The 21,620-nt window shown below is 41.0% G+C and overlaps 1 protein-coding gene across 4 annotated transcripts; it reads left to right on the top strand.

Moving 5' to 3' along the window:
* Positions 1-19,643, top strand: NOL8 (nucleolar protein 8). 4 transcript variants are annotated; one of them, XM_083488918.1, is made up of 17 exons: positions 1-515; positions 2,125-2,320; positions 2,447-2,509; positions 3,551-3,629; positions 3,978-4,125; positions 4,329-4,392; positions 5,017-6,791; positions 8,910-9,029; positions 9,701-9,823; positions 10,682-10,766; positions 11,352-11,493; positions 13,255-13,338; positions 13,941-14,227; positions 15,121-15,244; positions 15,551-15,618; positions 17,475-17,557; positions 18,473-19,643. In XM_083488918.1, exons 2-17 carry the CDS (start codon positions 2,182-2,184, stop codon positions 18,524-18,526), a joined length of 3,438 nt encoding a protein of 1,145 aa, XP_083345044.1. In that variant the 5' UTR covers positions 1-515; positions 2,125-2,181; the 3' UTR covers positions 18,527-19,643. The 4 variants fall into 4 exon arrangements, with proteins under 4 accessions (XP_083345044.1, XP_083345046.1, XP_083345045.1 ...); XM_083488920.1 differs by having other exon boundaries at positions 1-435; XM_083488919.1 differs by having other exon boundaries at positions 1-403.
* Positions 19,644-21,620: the final 1,977 nt, after the last annotated feature.

Raw genomic sequence — 21,620 nt, forward strand, 5'->3', positions numbered from 1 at the left:
ACAACACCGACTGCAGGGTCGTCACGAAGAGCTCAGGCAGCGGTTCTCAACCTGTGGGTTCCCAGATGTTGTTGGACTACAACTCCCATCAGCCCTGAGCTCTGGCCTTGCTAGCTAGGAGTGATGGGAGTTGTAGTTCAACAACATCTGGGGACCCACAGGTTGAGAAAGGCTGCTAGAGGGTGGCCATGTAAGCCTCTCTATCTGGCCGGCGTGAGAGGAGGCAGGCGGACAGTCACGGCTCCCCTTTATCACAGCTACGCCGGAGTCGTTTGCTGCAACCCAGCCTCCCAGGAATTTGTTTCTCTGCTAATTCTGTCGGGGAGAGCGGATGCAATGTGTTTAGTAGCGGCGCGGAACGTGACGCTGTGGAGCGCGCGGCGGAAGTGGATCGAGGGGAAAGGTGAGCGAGGAGCACCCCGCGGAGACCACGCTGTGAGTAGCGCTGGGTGGCGGCGGGGGGAGAGGGACTGTGACGTCCCAGTGCGAACCCCGAAGTTGCAGGTCCTCCGCGGGTGAGCCCTGAAGCCTCTTTCTTCTCAGTCGGAACTGTTCGTCCTGGGCGTCGGGGAAAGGCAGCGGATCTCTTTATATCCCCCTTTTTAACTGGTCTTGATTCCCACTCAGAGCCTGGTGGCTGTAGGGGAGGGAAAGTAGCGCAGGGAGAATCCTAGAATTGTGGAGTTGGTAGGGACCCCGAGGGTCATCTCTTCCAACCCCCTGCAATGGAGGAATCTCAGCTAAAGTATCCATGGCAGGTGGTCACTGGCAGAGAGCCAGTGTGGTGTAGTGGTTAAGAGCGGTAGTCACGTAATCTGGGAAACCGGGTTCGTGTCTCCGCTCCTCCACATGCAGCTGCTGGGTGACCTTGGGCTAGTCACACTTCTGTGAAGTCTCTCAGCCCCACTCACCTCACAGAGTGTTTGTTGTGGGGGAGGAAGGGAAAGGAGAATGTTAGCCGCTTTGAGACTCCTGAAGGGGAGTGAAAGGCGGGATATCAAATCCAAACTCTTCTTCTTCTTCTTCTTCATCCAAACTCTGCTTGAAAACCCCCATAGAAGGAGAGCCCACCACTTTAGGAGGGAGTCTGTTCCACTGCCAAACAGCTCTTACTGTCAGAAAGTTCTTCCTGATGTTTAGTTGGAATATCCTTTCATCGATCCACTTGTCCGATGAAAGAGAAAACAAGCTTGCTCCATGTGGCAGCCCTTTAACTGTTTGAAGGTGGCTGTCATATCTCCTCTCAGTCTCATCAGGCAGAGGTGATGGGGTCACCTGCAGACTAGCCCTGAGCATTTTAGCCCTGTTGGTTTCAGCGAGTTTTACTTGAAAGTGTGTTTAAAAGTATGTACAGTACTGCAGTTTGATAAGCACATATGCAAAGGATTGCAGGAGAAGTAGGGTTTGGGTTGCAGTGGGGTTCAACATGCTAGAGGTTTTTTAAATTCTTAAGTGAAACAGTGACAGCTGTGTTGTGCTTCTCTTTTCCTTTAACCTGTGGTAAATGGATCAAAATAATAGAATGAGTTGTGTGTTACCCTTGTAAAACCAGAAGTGTATCCGTTTGAGGGGAAGCCACTTCAAAGCAGGCTCAGTGGCTTGCAGTTGGAATTTTAAACTTCTAAGCCTTTGAGCTTCTTAAGCCCTTTGAGCACTGTTCAGTATGTGCCTGTATTTATCTTAATATTTTAATTTGCTTTAAAGTTTATACAGTGGTACCTCTGGTTACGTACTTAATTCTGAAGCAAAGTTCTTAACCCGAGGTACTATTTCTGGGTTAGCGGAGTCTGTAACCTGAAGCATATGTAACCTGAAGTGTATGTAACCCGAGGTACCACTGCACTTTGCTTTTCAAATTGTCAAGGCAGGCAGATAATACTTTCTCCAGCGGGAGTGTCCCATGAGTGGAGTTCCGCTCATGGGAACTCTGGATCCAACTCCTATTCTAACAACAACAACAACAACATAAATGAAAACAGAGTCCACAAACTGAACAAAACAGCATTGAAGGTGGTTTGCTTCCTATCCTTGGTCTGAATGTTCTCTCCTTAATTGATTTCATCTTAAAAACCCTTTCGATGACAAAATATACATTCCTAGTGTTAAACACCTGTTATTTTACAGAAAAGTTAAAACTGAAAAGACCCATGGTAGACCAGGACGTTTCCTAAATTTCTGAATATGGAGGAAGTGCCAGTTATAAAGAGACTATATGTTGGTGGACTTGGCCATACAATTTCTGAAACTGAACTGCAGGAAAGATTTGGCAAGTTTGGAAATGTGACAGAGACAGAAATTGTGACCCGGAAAGATGAAAAAGGTAATATGTTTAAACTCTTTAAAGTTTAAACTCTTTAAAGTCACAATTGATCTGCACTAAAAACCCTTATGCTGCAGTTTTTTAATTGTGCCTTTTTGAAGTAAACATAGTCTCATTCTTCAACAGGGAACCCTACAAAGACATTTGCCTATATCAACCTCACCCTTTCAGAAAAAGAACTTAAAAAATGTAAGTACATGACCTATAGGTATATTTTTTGGCAGTGCAATGTTCTCTGTTTTAAGTATTTGCCAGATGCCAGAAGCAAAACTGGCTTATGGCATTGAAATCTGTGGCGAGCAGAAGTGTTGAAATTCACAGCTATTTTAACTCTAACTTCTCTGTTCGCCTTTAATCAATGTGTTTTGCTTAGTCTTTTGGCAAACCACTTGTAAAAATGCAAGTACTTATGTGTATCCTTGTAATACTGATAAACTCTACTATCATCCCACAGATTAGAGCGCTTTGAAACAAACCTTTGAATAAAAACAATTACACATCTTAGTCATAGACACCTATCCTTTGTGGCATTTGTCTAGCCTTCTTATCCTAGTTGCACTGAATTCCTTACTGATGTGTTCTCTTTCTATTAGTATCAGTCGCCAAGCATTCAAGTTTTTTCTCTGTCACCTGACTCCTCTAGAACTTCTCCAACCTTGACTATCAAGCTATCCTTCCATTCTTTCCCATCATTCAGGCCCAATAACCTTGCCAATGTGGCTGGATAGTGCTTCAACCTAGGTTCCTCAGTTCCCATATTTACCTTGTCTCTACTAGACCAGCCTGGATCCCTCCTGATGTTGATGGACTCCAACTTCTACCAGCCCTAGCCAGTACAGGCAGTGGTCAGGGTTGATGGGAGTTGTGGTCCAACACATTTGGAGGGCTCCAGGTTGGGGGAGGCTGCACTAAAGCACATTGGCTCTTGCATGTTTCCTTGATCCATGGTACTTGAGATAAGTTCTGCCCTGGGCTCCTTTGGGAGGAAGAGTGGGATAGAAATGAAATAATGAAACAAATACTTTAAAACGAAGGTAGTGGGCCTTTGGCCCTCTAGATACTGATGGACCACACAATTGCTATCATCCCTATTGTTCAGGGTGGGTGGAGCTGATGTAAGTTGTAGTCCACCAATGCCTGGTTCCCCACCCCTGCTTTAGAAGTTGTTGAAGAGACTTGCTTAGCATACTGGATGAGTTAATAATTCTGTTTCTATTTCTTTTCATAAAGGTGTATCTGCTTTAAATAAGACAAAATGGAAAGGTGGGACGCTACAAATAGAATTGGCCAAAGAGAGCTTTTTGCACAGGTAATATTTAGTATTTTACAAACAGCTTTCAGTGAAAATGTTGGATGAGGCATCAAATGATTTTCAGTAATCCTTCATTATATAAGTGAACCTTACTCTCACAACAGAAATGAATAATGCATTGAATATATATTGTTTTTCTTAGTGGATACTGATTAATTGGTACTGGGGATGCACTGTAATGTAGAATGTGATCTTTCATTTGTGTGGAGGGAGGAATTTGCATGAACTGAAACTAGTAGGGCGTTTACAGTGTCTGTAAGTAGAAGCAACCATCTTGAAAGCTTACAAGATCTGTGTTCTCTTTTCTCTTAATCTGGAAAACTGTAATTGTATGCTACCATGTAGACTGGCACGAGAGCGTCAAGAGGCAAGTATAAAGAAGGAAAAGCCAGGCAAAAATGGCATGACAGATGTCTTAGAATCTATGAAGAAATCTGGATTTACAGATTTTCACATGAAAGCAGTACCAGGAACAGAAGTACCAGATCACAAGGTATGGTGAATTCAATGGCAGACATAAAATTTGAATGCCTAGCTAGGGATAACCAACATGGTCCCTCCAGATGTTCATGGACTACAACATCTGGAGGGCTTCCCCAAGCCTAGACAGCTGCTTACCATTTTATTTAAATGCTGCTTTGTAATTGTATTAATTTCCCCCCCAAAATAATGGTGTATTTTCTTTTTCTTTAATAGGACTGGGTTGTTGGCAAATTTGGCAGAGTTTTACCAATCCTCCATCTTAAAGGTCAACACAGAAGCAAGATATCCTTTCCTAAAGGCTGGGTAGATCTTAAAGGGCCTTCTCGGTAGTGGCGCCCGCCCTGTGGAACGCCCTCCCATCAAATGTGAAGGAAATAAGCAGCTATCCTATTTTTAAAAGACATCTGAAGACAGCCCTGTTTAGGGAAGTTTTTAATATTTAATGCTGTATTGTTTTTAACACTTGATTGGGAGCCACCCAGAGTGGCTGGGGAAATTCACCCAGATGGGTGGGGTATAAATAATAAATTATTATAATTATTATAAATGGAGGCAGGATATCATTACCCAGTTATTAACACTGTCTACAATGTGATAATCCAATTGTGCCATATATCTTCTTGCCTAGAATAAAAGAAGCCAAACAAGAACAATCCATTGAAATATTTAATCCATAGTAATGGTAATGAATAGTTTTAAGAATGTGACAAACAGTTTTTATAAACATTTTCTGAACTAAGTTGGACAACATGTAGCATAGGTGCACGCTTTCTGATATGTTTGTTCCCAGGCATTCTTAAATCATAGTGACACATTAATAAGAATTTTCTTTCCTGCCAGATAGCGTTGCAAACCTATCTATAATTAGTGCAAGAGAGTGATTTGTTTTTCCTTAATTCAGGCAATTACACCATAAAATATGACCCCTCCAAATATTGTCACAATCTTAAAAAACTGGATCAAGACCTTCCTGAGATGGTTCCTATTTCCAAGCTCACGTGGCATTTGGAGGAAGGCGACGACAGCATGAGCAAGAAACGGCAAGGGCACTTTCCTGCATATGAGCCACCTAAAAAGAAAATGAGAGCGCAGGATGGGGTCAGTGTGAGCCGGACAGAATTGCATTCATATGGTCAGTTGTCATCAAAAACAACAAGCATGGCCGCAGGCAAACTAGTTCAGAGCTGCACACCCAAGACCCAAAAGCAAAGTAAAGAGCACTCAGCCCATCAGAAGCTTGGAACTGCTTCAGCACCTTGCAGGAATAGAAACCGACTGTCTGAAAGTGATATTGATTCTGAAGAAGAAATTCGAGCCATAATAGAAAGGGAGAGAAAAGTGCATCAAGATAATCCTGATACTGAACAGGAAGAGAATATGGAAGTTGTCAGAGAGGATTTCAAGCTGAAATATCGCACTCATTGGTCCTTACAGGAAGCACAAGATGCCAAGCAAGCGCCCACTGGGTGTAATGGAGGGCTGAGGACCACTGACAATCAGTCTGGTTATGATTCGGCTGACACTGATGAAATTATAGCTGTGACTAGAACACCAAATAATGAGAAGAAGGAAGCTCCAAAGGAATCTAAGTCAGTCACGCAAGGAAAGGATGACAAGCCTAAAATGCATCCTTCAAATTCCAGGTCTTCTGTCTCAAGTGGTTTAATATTGGATAAACCGAAAAGCGTGGGGAGAGTAAAGCCTAAGAAAGCATCCGATTCAAAGGCTGCTGCTCAACAGAACAGCCTCAGTAATAAGTGCTGCAAGGCTGGGGACAGTGAAAGTTCCGATTCATATCTTGACACAAGTGAGCCTGAAGGGGATGAAGATTACGAAACCATGATGCAGGGTTGTTACCGGCTAGATCTTACATTAGAAGAATTAGAAAGATTAGCCAGTGAAAATACCCAAACTATAGATAAAGATACTGCAGGTAACCAAAATGACGCTCCGTGTAAAAGTACTGAATTTCCAGTTAACAGTACCGGCAATATTGCAAAGAAATCCAAAGAGATCACCACCCGGAAAAAAGGCATTTCTCCTGAAGAGATAATTTCTGCCATTTTAGAAGGAGGAAGTTCTGATGAGGAGAATCCGAAGAGAAAGAAGTTGAATTTGAAAGTTCCGCCTTTCAGAGGAATAGGGTCATTAAGTCGAGAGCTGACTAAGGGTGAGTTGGTCACACAGGACAGTCAAGAAAACCAGACTTCTTCCGGCCTTGTTGATCTGGAAGCTCCCAAAAGTGTTTCTCAGCGCTCCGGCTCTGCAAGCAAAAAACTTAACTGCAAATCGTTACAAGAAAATAGCACGGACTCTCTCAGGGGAGCTTGTATTCTAAAATCAGGGGAAGATTCTGACTGCAGTAAACTCAGTGCAAAAAGTAGCGAGGTGGAAAGCAGTGGTGTGAGTGTTCTGTCTGAAAGAAAGAACTCAAAAAATCTGAAATCTCTTTGCAAGGAAACAAAGATAGAGACGAGCATTAAAGGTTCCAGTTTTGCACACTGTAAGAACATGAGAAGTGAAGAGCCCGTCCTGGATTCTGCCAAAGCTACAAGCACGTCTGATAAAAAGGAAAAACAGCTGCAGGATAATGAAAAAAGGTTGACTGCCCTACAGGAGAGGCAAAAAGAACGAGAACTGCAGAAGAAACTTATTCAGGGAGCGTTAACCAGTCTGGTAGTTTTTATATTTATATTTTTATTATGATGGGAGAAATTATGATATTATTGGGGTGGAACTTGGGAAGCGGGGTAGTGGTTGAAAAAATGATTCCTGCAAGTGGTCAGAAAACCTTGAATTTCATAATTTAATAATTATGCTTTAGAAAAACAAAGAAATAATCATATTGGTAAATAATAATATGAAACAACATCTGCCATTACTAGGGAGCTGCCACTGAAAAAATTACATCAATGGTATTTGACACCGAGAAAGTTATCCATGATAAACCGTAATCTTTCCCCTATATGTTGGAGAAGCTGTGGCATGGTCAGTAGGTATAAGTGTTTTGGAAACTGATATGCCAGGAGGTCAGTGAGATCACTGATTAATAGATACAGCCATCTCTGACTTGTTAATGATTTTGGATTGAAATTTAGATCATATTCATATAGAGCTGTTAAGTCATTTACTCATCTGTGTGAGCAGTGGTAGCTCGAAACTGGAAGACACTGCAGATTGTAAATATTGACCCATGGTATCAAAATATTTGGTAGTGTGCTCTTTCAGAGAAATTAATGCAAAAAATAAGGGCAATCAGTGGACAGAAAATAAAGGACCAATTTGAGAAAATACAGAAAGTGTAAAGGATAATTCCTTCCTCCCCCCTTGTAAATACTGTACACACACTCTCAATTGTGAACCTTTAGATATATTTATTCATTTTGAAACCTAGTAAAGAAAAACCCTGCAGAGAAAACCCTGTAAAGAAAAATATATATGAGAAAGGAAGTACCATATTGGCCTGAATATAAGCCTTACTTTTTTTCCAAATTCCAACCATGAAAAGTTAAAGTGTGGCTTAAATTCACGACCTTACAAATTAGGCTTTTATGATGTCGCTGCCAATTTGCAAGCTTGAGACTGTTCATTTGCCATTTACGGGTATGAGTGCCTGTAGAACTGTAGCAATTGAATAGCGATTTGCGATTTTAGCCATTGTATGGTAACTTTTGCGGGCTTGCAAGATCAAAGGCTTAAATTGGCTTGGAGTTCTAATTCTACCAACTGCAGCAATTTTAAGGGAGCGACTTATATTCAGGTATTGTCTCACCCCCCCCTTGAATTTTAAAGGTGAGGCTTATTTGCGGGTGCAGCTTATATTTCGGCCAATACGGTATTCAGATTATCAGTATGTATAGTTGTTGAGCTGTCTTAAGCTTGTTAACTTGCACACTGCATCTTTTTTGTTTGTTTTATTTTTAATTTTTATCTTCAGAAAAGTTTAATAATATATTTATTCCTCTATTAAATGTCACTGTGTTAGATTCTCTTGGAGGTCTAGGTGGATATCTAATCTGATAGCTCAACTGTCCCTGTTCCCAGGTGGTTCAACAGTGCTCACATTTTGCACCTCAATGCCACTTCAGATTAAGTCCAGAGTCACCAGGCCCTGCAGAGGACCTTAAGGTCCATGAATAATCATAGTTTAGAGGTCCCGGGCCCTGAGGAAGTCAGGCTATCCTCCACCAGGGCCGGGCCTTTTCAGTGATGTCTCTGACCTGGTGGAATGCTGTGTCCCAGGAGACTAGGGCCCTGCAGGATTTAACCTTCTATCGGGCCTGTAAGACAGAGCTATTCCTCCTGGCCTTTAATTTGAATTCCGCCTGATCTTTTATTTCCCTTCTCTTCCCTCCCGCTCCCCTTTTATGAAGATTACCCACTCTGAGACCCCACAGCTAATTCTCCCCTGGCCTCCTCGCTGGCCCAAGTAGTACTATTTCAGCCAGCTAGCCCTGGTGACTATCTAATGCTTATTGGATGGATTTTCCCCAAATTGATTTTTTATCTTTGAATTTTATTGTTGCTCATGTTTTTATGCTGCTTCTATTTTGTATTACAATTAAGTGTTTTAAATTTGTTGTTAGCCGCCCTGAGCCCGGTTTTCTGAACCGGGAAGGGTGGGGTATAAATAAATAAAAAAAATTATTATTCGTATTATTATTACCACTACTCTGGTTGGCTCCATGTCCAACTGCTCTAGATATGTGCAAGTTTTTGTTTTGTTCCCCTGTTGAATATTTTGTGTACTGCTAATGTTTCATCTTCATAATTATTCACTCTCTGGTTTTGTAGGAAACTCAGTCAGCAAATAAACAGAAGCACATAGTATTTGATTCAGAGGATGAAGCTGAAAATAAAGATGAAGTACAAGAGAGCATGCCAGGAGGGTCTTCAGGACAGCTGCTGGGAAAAGTGAGCGGACTACAAAATTCAGCTGTATTCATAGCGATAGCTATAAAATTCTAAACATGCATTTTGCATGGCCGACTGGAGAGAAAAATAAGCATACACATGTCTGGGTATTTGTTTTAGAAAAATGAATGCTTCCACTACTTTCACCCCCGTCCCAGACAAAATTTATTGAGATACACATCTCAATTTTCTGAGATACACATCTAGAGCAACAACAATAAATTCTTAAGGTTGATTAATGAGTACAGGTAACCTAGATACTGGACCCACATAAACAGACATGGTAAAATGTCTGACACTTTCCACTATCCTGATTAGGAATAGGCAAACTTTCTACAGCTCGCCCTGGAATAACTCAAATTACAGGAGTTTTTCAGGGGGGAAATCAGAAGACATCAGTAAGTTTTCTGAATCCATCCAAGGGCTTGGAAGCAGAGGCTTTCTACCTGACTCTTTTAATGTAACAGAGTGGCCTCCATTCATTTGAATTGGAATGGGTAAAGGGTGGCAAGGGGCAAAATCTGAGTTGGGGAAGGCACACCTGTGGCTTATTTGCCTTTGTAGTTTCTTACCACTCACCCCTGGATAAACTGGTGGAACACTTGCTAAAGCTTCAGGAATTGTTTTTGGAATTAACTGATTAAGATCCTGGATTTGTTACTCTGCCCAAGGAATTTGCTACTAAAACCTCTGGAAAGTTATTTGAGAGCAGTGATGATGAATCAGAAACAACAGATGAAGAAGATGACAGATTCAAAATCAAACCTCAGTTTGAGGGTAAAGCTGGAGAGAAGGTTAGTAAATCTACTTACCGGTAATACATTTTTCTTTCAGCTTCCTCGTAGATTCCTATAACTGAACTTTATCCTAAGCATTTTCTGAAACAGTTCCAAAACGCAAATGTTTACAGAGGGCTTCCAATCAGCCCTTTATAGGTATAAATATTGTTCTTTTCATGACTTTTTATCCTAAGAAATAGCAATATTTTCCTGACATTCTAATATTTCTCTGACAATAAATGGTATTTCTGCCCCTTAATGTCTGCTAATCTGCCTCATCTCTGCTGTAACAGGATGCTTATAAATGCTTCGTTTAGCTTGCACATAACACTAAGCCCAAACTTTTGGCTTAGCACGGGCAAGCAAACAGTACGGTGCATTCTTAGAAAATCATTCCACTTCGTTCTTCTTCTGGTTCTGCTGCTGAGAGATAAGCTATGGTTTGGTTTAGTGTTGCATGCAAACTCAGGCTTGCTTCAAATCTTAAGCTGATTTGTTCTTGCTTTACCACTGGTGGGTTTTTTTTTGGGGGGGGAGACAAACCACAAGCCCTGTTTTGGTTATAACACTAAGCCAAATGGCAGCTTAGTTCCCCATAGCGCAGCAGTAGTAGGTAAGAGGGAGAAGTGAAGAAACCACAGTTTTAAAAAACGTGCACCAGAGTACTTGCTTATTCATGCTAAGTCATAATATGGCTTAGTGTTAATGCAAGCCAGTCGTGTGTGTGTGTGTGTGTGTGTGTGTGTGTGTGTGTGTGTGTGTACACACAGAATAACAGTCATTATAACCACATAGCAATTATTGAAGGTAGAATGAACATCTGCTGTAAACCAGGAAGAAGGAACACCAACTTTCTGTTTGCTGTTGTTTCAGCTTATGCATTTACAGTCACGATTTGGAACAGATGAAAGATTTCGTATGGATGCTCGCTTCCTTGAAAGTGACAGTGAACAAGAAGGTTAGGTGCTTTCCTATTGATTGCTCTAGAGAAAACTTCATTAAAACAATTTTATATGCTGTAACCTTGTTATATTTATTGTTCCTTTTTTACTACTGCTCACCTTAAATGCTTTAAAAGGCAATTAACAAATACTGTGTCTGTGGCCATAGTGATATGGAAAAAGGGAAAAGGAATATACTACAATTGTATAGGAATAGTCTTCACTGCTACCTGCAATCCTTTGGAAACTTGCCATGTGTGACAGAATATCAATAGATCTACATCTACACATTTGGAAGAGGCAAGGCATTTTTTTTAGGCTATCATAAGATCATGGATTGCCAGGATGTAATAACAGTCTCTTGAGGCTGGGCAATAACATTGGTTTGTCAGTGATTTGTTAATTCAGACAGCTGGGTTAAACTGGATTGCATGGCAGTTTCACACCATTTAATATCACGCTACTTGGCAGCCCACTGCATAGGTTCGGATGTTGAAAACAAACAAACCATGGTTTGGTGTGATGTTTCAATTCAACCAATATCATTTAGTGGTGCTGGTAATTAAGGCTCCTTTAATTGTTGTTACTTTTTCTCCACTTAGATGAATCAAAAGTGGAAATAGATGAAGAGGAGGAGCTCACTTTAGAAAAAAAGAGAAATCTTGACATCTTGAAAAATCTTCTGAATATTGGTGGAGAACTTTCGAAACCTCGCAAGCAGACAGCAAATGCCAAGAAATTCAAGTATGGGTATTTCTTTTATCAGATGAACTAAGGCTTGTTCTACACATACAGGAGAATGAAGTGTTGGGATGTACTACACCTTTTCACATTGCTGATGGTTCTCCCACATTAATAACTCCCTGAATGCAGAGGGCTATCACAGCAGACCAAAGCCTGAGTAGAACCTTTCAGCCTAAGATGGTTTTCTGTTTGTAGGAAGCTTTCTGTATAAGGAAGCGAAGTGAAAACACCCGTTTTCCCAGCTTAGAATAGAACTACTGCTTTCTGCTGCTAAAGAGTGGCTTTTTTCTTCCTATGGAATGTGATTTTAACATTAACTCACTAAAATAACACAAATTTCTCCTATTTGTTAATGTTTTGTAGCCATCTTTGAGGTTGGTTATTATTATTAATTTTATCATTTGTTATATAAAATAAAAAGTCTTGAAGTGACTAAGCAAGATAAAATGCTACACATAAAAGCAATTTAAAACAAAAAATTGAAACAATGAATACAAAATGTATAAAATGCTCATCCAGCAACAAATTAACAAGTCTTACCCACCTCACTAAAGGATTATCATAGAAGGCAATTAACTCAAGGCCTGAGTATGTCTTCTCCTGGCATCTAAAGGCTGACAATCTCATGCCTTTTTAAGTGATACAATTTTCTGTGTACCATTCTGCATTACAGAAATAGAAGAATAGCAGGAGTTCACAGTCATTGTAACAGAGCTTCTAAATAGCTCTATCTAAGAATACTACTACTTTTATGAAGGTTAAAAGTTCATATCATGTTTGTTTCAGGAATACAGGCTAAAAGTCTGCTTGTATTCCACTTGGTTGTAAACTGGTGCCAAATCCTTTTGGATTGGAGCAATCAAATCAAGAATTGGGGTTGAAGGGAAATAGAAGGAGAGTGATCAGAAGCAAGTTAGGAAGGGGGCAGGAAGAAGGAATGTTGGGAGTCAAAAGAATAAGAAAATGAGGGAGGTCAGAAATACAGGAACAAATAACAGAAGGAAACAATGAAAAGTGAAAACAAGCCCCAAGTGTACAAAGAAGTCAGCAAAAGAAGGGGAAGAGAATATACAAATAGGTGGAACTCACACAAGCACACCTGTACCTTTTCCTCTCACACTAGATATTTTTGGAGAATTCAGGTCAGTCTCCACAGCTCTGTGGGCACTTGCTCTAGGAGAGAGAGAACCTGCAGATAGACATGCCTTGGATACACCAGACTGAGGCCTCGGAATTCTTCACATAGTCAAATTCCATTTTGGCATCTTCAGCCAAAATTGCATCACAAATCATAGCATGAAAAATCTCCTGAGGTGACATTGCGGGGAAGATAAATAAGTCAGCATCAAACCATTACAGCCTTGTGTTTAGCCTTCGACTGGTCTTCGAAAAACAGCTAAATGATGGTCTGATGTTAGCAAGAGGATTCCTCTCCCCCCCCCCCCGCCCTGTATAGGATCATAGATTTATGTGCATGTACTTTTAGAAAAGAGAGGAGACGTACTTTAGTCCTAAGTGAATGCCCCAAGTATGTTATGCAAACTCTCAAGCAGTGCATGTAAGAGCATATTTTGGCATATATCCAATTCATCTCTGCTAGAACTGCCATAGATCGTTGTACAGTAAAACAAGCAAGATCTAGTTTTAGCAACAAAAACATTTATAAATAAATATTTTCATAGAATGGAATCTTGGCGCCATTGGAGGAATTTTAAACTTTGCTCATGACATCTTGATTTACTTAGTCGTTTTCTTTTATAGAGATATGAACACCCTGCGCTATGACCCTACAAGGGAAGACCATGCTGTATTTGAAAGGAAGCCAGAAAACACTGAGAAAGAAAGGTAATTTATTCCACCAACTGCTCATTGCTAGGAATCTGTTTGTCTTTCACTTAGCACGTAAGGCTTTCCTTCTCAACACTTTCCTGGTGTGACACTTTAAATCCTATGCTATAGGAACCTCATGAACTTTGTGCTCTTTGCTTTATTATATGAGTAACTGGAACAGGAGAAAAGGACTCGCCTAACTTTACAGAAGGCGCAGGATAGACTAGCTGTGATTTCAGAGCTGTTGCTTCCTAGTGAACTAGGCCTTACAGAAACATCAGACTCCTGTTTTAGATCTTAGAGAGCGACAGTGATATATATAAAAAACCAAGACTGGCCAGCCATCAAATGCTGAAATGGAGCAATGTGGTGCTTCTAAAGATGGGGCATGACTTATGTCAAGTCCCTTGCTATATGAAAACACAGCCAAAGTTAGTGAAGCAATAGTACCAGGCTGAGGGCTTTTGCACACTGAACGTTCCAAAGTAAATGGGTTGAGAAAAATGCTACATTCCTATTTACCCCGCCGTAGGCTCTTGGCAATCTATAAATCACCTGTGTATTATTAATCTGTAAAATATGAGAAACTAAAAAGCACTCACACTTAATTCCTACAGTAAAGCTAAAAGGAAGAAGCAGAAGGAGGAAGCTCAGAAACTGCCCGAGGTGTCTAAAGAAATATTTTATGATGTCACTGTGGATCTGAAAGAGATACTTGGATCTACAAAGTGTGATGAGAAAACAGAACAAATACCTTGGGATAAACATGAGGATGTGGGAGAAGCAACTCCAGCTGAGGCAGAGACATTAGGATTCAGCACTGGAACCGACAGAGAAGAGGAAACCAGTGGTTTCAAATTTTCCTTTTTTGGTGCTGAAGAGGAGAGGCCGCCAATGAAAGAAGGTACCAATGCCTGTTCTAAGGCTGCAATGTCAGCATGCAAGCAGAGTGTTACTTAGCTCATTTTCATGGCCTCATAACTTTTGAGAGCTGACAACCATGGAGCACTTCATCCAAGGCTGGCATCCCCAAACTCAGCCCTCCAGCTGTTTGGGGACTACAATTCCCATCATCCCTGACCACTGGTCCTGTTAGCTAGGGATGATGGGAGTTGTAGTCCCAAAACAGCTGGAGGGCCGAGTTTGGGGATGCCTGATCCAAGGCTTCCGTTTATGGCGGCTTAGGGATTTGAGCTCATTCCAAACACTGTGGCTCATCTTTTTGATGGGGATGAATCATTAGGAGCTTATTACACCAGAATTGCAGCATCTGCTTGAGCTACCTGTTTCTTTCTAGGCATAATGCAAGGAGCTAGTGACTACCTCTAGAGCCCTTAGCTGTCTGAGCATAGCATAGCCAAGAAACTGTACTCATTCCTGTGTTCCATTGTGGGTCATTCCACGCCAAATTGCCTGGTGCCATGTGCTCTCACAACTCAGATTTTCTTTAAAAATAATATTATGTGTAGATACCTATGAGATAACCTCAAATTAATTTTTAAAGTTTTTTTGGTCCAAAATTGGATTGTTGGGTACCCTTAACCTGTGGGGTGATACACTGTAAGTCCACTAAAATATATCCGTAGAGAGTAAGATAGCTTCTGCGTGCCCACAATCCCATATGTGTATTTGCAACTCTCGTGTTGGTCAGCATTCTGAGCATGATTCCTCTGCATATTGCAGGGAAAGGGTGGGATAGCTTGGGAATGATTTCTTTCAGGTGGGAGTTTCTATGTTGGACTGCTTTCTTCATAAGCTGCCACCCTCTATTCTTTCTTGTGTCTGTCTGTTTTGCAGAACCCTATGTAATTGAAACAATAAAGGCTTCCAGGGTCGCATGGCAAGAGGATCCACGTTTTCAGGACAGTAGTTCGGAAGATGATGAGACCGAAGAAGTTGAAAGAGAAGATGTCGAAGAAATGTAGGTGGTCCTTACAAATGATATTTATTGAGAATCCGTAAAGCAGTTGGCTATATAGGCCCCAAATATCAGACATTCCCCAGACCACTCACAGCCAAGCTTCTCAAGGAGTTTGCCCCTTCCATCACATCCCTTTGTGCCATATGCAGGCCCTTCTTCAAACATCTCAATGTTCAGGAAAGGAGGGCAGGGCAAGCTTTAAAAATGTTGCATGTTGCTTTTAAGAATGTATACTTTTTTCTCAAGTTGAATGTACTATTCATGTGTTCCTTTTGGGGACTAATAATGTTCTTGTTCATTTTTTAGGTCTCCAGCTCTGCCACAGACTAATATTAGATTTTTCTTCTTCTCCCGCGATGATGATAGATTAAAAGGTAGGTACAAAGGAAAAGGAAAACAGACTGGTAACAAATACATGCTTAGCTGTCAGGTTTTTCCCCCATAGACCCTTTACTGAACCAAATAAAGAACAGGAAACAAGAAACTTCATGGTTGGCATGCAGAGCTATTTTCCACAGCCTTGAGGTCTATTTAACAATCTGAAGTTCCCGAGGACTCATATTTTGTCTTTAACTTGGAATTGGTGCCCGTTGTGTCAGGTAGATGTTAAAGTGTTAGGCCATAAATCTCAAGGTGGTCTTTGCTAATACTGTCTGAGATCCTCCTTTGGGTTGTCACTTGCAGACCCAAAGAGTTTCTCTTTCCCTGTTTTCTGTTCATTAAGGTTCATATTTATTATGATGTCATCTTCCTTTCTGCTGCCCATATTTTGAACTTTATTTCAAGATAAAGCGTCATGTTATTGTGTATGAACAGGAAAAAGGGCAGGGGGGCAGAATTGGGGGTTCAGCAGCAGGTACACCCCTAATACAGTCAACTGAGGAGGAGATGCAACTCAAGTTTTTAATATATATTTTTAATTTATTTCAGTGGAGCAGCCTGTGAGCCTTTACCTTACACTGTGAATGGTCAGGCTTTGAGAATTAGACTCATTGTGCTCACAATGGCAAGTATGAGGAGGGACCAGCCCTCCTCCCATATTTGAAGTTGTAGAAGTGAGCAGGGATGCCTGCCACTTCAGAATTGGGAGGGAGGCCAGAAGTGATTTGGTGGAACCTGCAGGAGCATCATAGACACTCCAGGCCAAACCAGCACCCCTTGCCAAAGGCAACCTTTCCTACAATGGAACAAGAAAGGCTGGCAGGTGGGGCATGCTTAGATGGCACTGGGCCCAGTAGTAGCCAAGCTAGCACACTCCCATCTCTGCCAGTCTTTCCCCTGGGAAAGGCTGAGCGTGAGTTTGACACCATTGACGGAAGGGAGTCAGTGCCTTTCCCTCAGGAACAGCCAGCAAGAGAGTGTAGCCACCACTGTCTGAACTTCAAACAGCTGCTCCCAACACACCTTGCTCCCATCAGTCCTTCTCTTGGAAAAGGCTTGCCTTGGATGCTACTGTGGGAAGGTGCTCAGAGAAGGCCTGGAAGAAAAGGAGGAGCTATTGGAGGCAGGGGTAGGGTGCAGGGGTGGTGAAGAGCATTTAGGGCAGCTGGATAGTTCAGTAACCAGTAAAACTACCGTAAAATTATAGACCTCTAAAAACATAGATTGGTTTGTCATGATTTCCATGCATATGGTTTTTCCTTGTTCTAAACTTCTGGTTTTTTTAAAGCTGCTTTTCACATTCCTGTCAAAGAACATTAGAATATATGTTAGTTGGCAGTGAAAGTTAGCTTGATTAGCACTGAACTCATAAGATGTGATTTTAAAACAATATGCTTTAGCTTGGGCAGAAGTTGCCATTCCCCCTCCCCAGACAGTACTTACAGGATGGTGTTAGATTGCGATCTCTCCTCCCTGGTGTTTTTAGTATGTTTTGTTGCTGACAACATGGTTTTTAAAGAACAAGCGCAGTTTGGGGAACGCCATATGGCTGAGAACAGCATGTGATTTTGTCAGGCTGTGGACAGCACAGATAACCTTTTGTCCTTTACAAGTATGTAATTCATGCTTAACGTAGCAGGCAGTGGAGTGGGAGGGGGGAAATAGGCCACAGCAGCATGTGAGGTAGTAAACACTATCATGGCTTCAGCTATCAAAGCCATCAAGCATTTCATCTCAGGCAGGAGTTGGGATCACTGTCTCACAGTGATAACTTCCTCCCTTCGTACGCCTGCTGAATGCAAGATAATTTAAAAGAAAATACTAGAGTTCTTCTTTGTGCCTTTTGTAGAGGGTCCAAAGCTGTTCTGTAAATCTTCTAACCTTGATGAAGACAGAGATGATTGGGAAAGTCGGCGCCAGACATTACTTGAGGTATGTTGACTGAAGAGATTATTGGTCTGATTTAGAGATACTTGTGGAAATAACAAGACTCCTGGACCCATTTTTGTAAAGTTATTTTCACAAGCTTGGTCATGCAGTTCACGTTAACTGTACTCAACTAAAATATGCAGTTGAACTATGACCAATTCATTCAGGGGCAGGAAACCTGTCCCTGTTGTTGGTGGCAAACACCTATCAGTCCCAAACAACATAACTAATGGGCAGGGATTATGGGAGTTGTAGTGTGCTAATAATTGGAGGGCTGTAGGTTTCCCAGCCATGCCCTAGTTCATTGTCCAGTATATCTGTACTATATTCATGGTTATTATAATTAAAAGGGATGGTGGGTTCAATCTAATGATTTGTGCAAGCAGAGAAGGAAGTTCCTCTCCCTCTCCTCTCCCTCACCCCAAAATGTGCTACAGATAATTGGAGGAACCCATGGAGTAGATTTGAGAGGGCGGCAGTGCAGGGGCAAGGAAGGGGAGGAAAGGTAGGGGAAGTCCAATTGCATAAGAAGGGCAGGGCTTCAGACAAAGATTGAGAGCTAGTGGAAAGGGTTTCAGGGGCAAACAAGGTCCCCTAGGCTCCAGATCCAGCTTGCCAGGTCCTTGGCCACTGCTGCACCAATATACATCTGTCAGAATAATCACGGTCACAAAACCCTTCTAGAACCCCTCATTACAATGGATCCAGAAAGCTATCTTAGTGGAGCTTAAACAGGCGTGCTGAATAGCTGTGGCGGATGCCTATCCTAATTTAACCAGGGACAGAATAAACTTGCATAATTCCTACTAATACTTTACAAACAGTTGTCTCTCCCTGTCTGTTATGGAGCAGGCTAGCTGGTGAAACTGACAATATTTAAAATGTTAACTTAGAATAACGAACTCGGAATATTTTCAGGATTGTCGGAAGAAACATAAAGATGCAAGAAGAAAAGTTAAAGCAAAACACTGAATACAGTGGCCCTGTGAAGCAACAGTGATGCAGAAAACACTGGGCGTTCAAAACGGGGATAATGGAAGACGTCTCAAGAAATGCTTCTGCGAGTTATTTGAAAATTGGTGCTAAACACAAAGTGCCGTGAAATCTGGGCCTTGCACAGGTTGGGCATCTTTATGAAAAGTAGGTTTCTGGTTTGAGAAGAGCCATAAGCTGTAGGCAGATCTTTGATTTGCCTGCATTCATTTACTTTACCTGGTTGCAATAATACATTAAAGTAATCTAGAATAAAATGTCAACTGGACTACAAGGGTGGAGTCCATCCAGATCTACTATGCCTACCACCATTCTTTTGGATGTAAGTCTCTGTGCCACAGATATTTGGAAGCAGAGGTTTTTATTATATCATGCATAGCAGAGGGTTGGACTAGATGACCCTCGGGGTCCCTTCCAACTCTACAATTCTGTGTACACCAGAAAGTAACATTTGGGAGCAGTTAGATGTCAGGGTAAATTGATACGCCTTTCTAAAACATGTAAGTGTAAGAAACTGGCTAAGGAGCAAATGCACAAAGGTCTTAAACCTCTGCAATGTTAGATATTACATTTAAGTGCAAGTGCAATTAAAGTGGTGGAGAAGAATAGGACAAAGGTATTCAATTCAAATTGTACTGGAGCATGTGCTGTTTTCTGATGTGTTCAACATGCATCAGAGCAGGACAAGTGACAAAAAACAACCTACAATTCCATTACTTTACAGGGAGTGAGCCCCCCCCCAAAAAAAGCTTGGTGTGACTTCCTTGGGATAAAGTTAAACATATTTAGGATTGGCCTACTATATTGCAGTCCAAAACTATTTAAACGTGAGCATTTTCATTGATGGTAGGGGGGGTTGATCACATTTTAAGGCTGAAATCAGTTTCATTGTGTTGGATAAGCAGCTCCCAACTGAAAATAATGCCAAATTCTTTGCTGTCTTGCCACATTGGCTGTTTTTACATAACCAAACTTCTAGTTTCTGCTGTAAAATAAAACTGTAAATTATATTTTTGCCAAAGTGACAATTGTATCAATAACATCAAATGTGTAAATAATTGTATTTCTAAATAATACAAATTGATAATTTAAAGCATGTGCCTATAACTAGTCATCTCATTGGATTTGTGTGGATGTTCTGTTTTGAGTAATGAACCACCCTCCACAGGAGTTTTCTTTCCCCCGAACATTCATCCCTGGCAAAATTATCATCATCATCATCATTTTATTTGTATGCCGCCTTTCCATAGTTAAAACAATGCTCAAGACGGTTTACAACATGACAAGATTTACATAATTACCAACATAACAAAAGTCATAAGCAATAAATAAAACACATCCAAAAGTACACAACCAAATGGAAAACAATTTCCACATAAATCATAAAATCTAAAACTAAGAATACAGCATTAATATCAATCACAGTTTAAAATGACATAGATAAAAAACAAAAGCAATTTTAAAAACAAATAATAAAATGATGTGGCAGAAGGAGGTGCACAGTATGGAAGATAGCAAATGCTGTTTGCATTTAAACCAGGTGTGTCCTTGCTTACATGCGATACTAGTGTGATTTTTCATGTGGTTGGATGCTTTCAGTGTTAAGAAAGGGTAGCTGCTCAGTCAAGGAGACAGCATTGGTAGCTCCTCAGTCAAGGAGACAGCTAAACATTTGAAGATGACAGGACTGGCCCACCCATGAGGCCAGGTGTGGAGGCCGCCTTACGCAGCAGGATCTATAGGGGCAGAAGAGCCAAATGTAGATATTTATTCTCCCTTCCCCCCCTTTGTTTCTCAGGTAGAACTTCACTCATCCCTTCTTTTCTTGTGGGGAGAGGGGCACCATTTTGTGATTTGCCTCGGGTGCCAAAATGCCTTGGGGCAGACATGGAAGACAGGGAGGTCAAAGTTCTCAAACTGCTTAAGTGTGAACAATGGAGAAGGGTGGGGGGGTGGCTGAAGGCTAAGACCATGGAAAGGAAGAGAGAAATCCAGTCAAAAATAAGCTTGAGAACCCAGTGGTGGCATATCCTGACTCCTCAGAAAGCAAAGCTCATTGGGTGATCATTAAGAAGCTGACACACTTTTTTTCTTTTTTCCCCCTTTAATTTTTATTTGCACATTAAAAGTTACATATAATGAGACACAATATTCTATTATAAAGGGGGGGAAGGAAAAGGGTCTACACCAAAAAAAGAAGAAAGAAGAAAAAGATTGGAAGGAACGTTAAACAACATATCTTGTCAAAAACATACAGTGATTTAAGAAATACAAACCATCAACGACATTATTAAAAACACGTATTTCCAGATACACATTTTTTCACTTCCTGTTCAGAACTATTACCTAGAAATTTTGTAGGCATATTGTACTTATCATGTATTGCAGCTTACATGTAGTTAAATGGCTGAAGAGCAATTTCCAGCATGGTACTCTTTCTTCCAGTTCTCCATGGGCATTTTTAAAAAATGCTAATGCGTAAAATACAATTCTACACAAACAAGCAAAAGGAAGCTGTGAACTGCTGTTCTCCCCAAGCCAAGAAGGAAGACTTTTAGCAGTGTTTAGTCTGTTTCCTTTAAACTCAGCTTGTCTTTTCATCCAGACTCGGGATTATGGTTTTTCACTAATGTCAGTTTTAACACACGGTTGAAATTGGATTCAAAAAACTGACCATCGTTAGTAAATCCTACATTCGGATGAAATGACAAGTCTAGTTGCTTCTAAATGCAGCCAGTGAGAAGGGCAAAATATATTTAACATTTGTGTAGGGTAGGTCAAGATACAATTGCACCAATAAAGAAAGAAATTACATTTTGTCTTCCCTAATTTTCAGTGTTTGAGTCTTGCTATAGAAAAAGAACACTTCATAAATTCTAACAAAACAACAGTTTCAAAGCAGATAATGATGGCTCTCTTGGACAAAAATCATCGTGAATAATAAGTTGTACTCCAGATGCCTTTCTAAGCACTTGGCTTGGGGGAAAGTTGTGCCTGAAGCTATTCTTATTAACCACATATGTGAAAATTCTTAAATATCCCTTACAGATGTATAAAGCACAGTATGGTTCCC

The sequence above is a fragment of the Podarcis liolepis genome, assembly GCF_965112155.1.
Source record: "Podarcis liolepis genome assembly, chromosome: 2".
Lineage (NCBI taxonomy): Eukaryota > Metazoa > Chordata > Lepidosauria > Squamata > Lacertidae > Podarcis > Podarcis liolepis.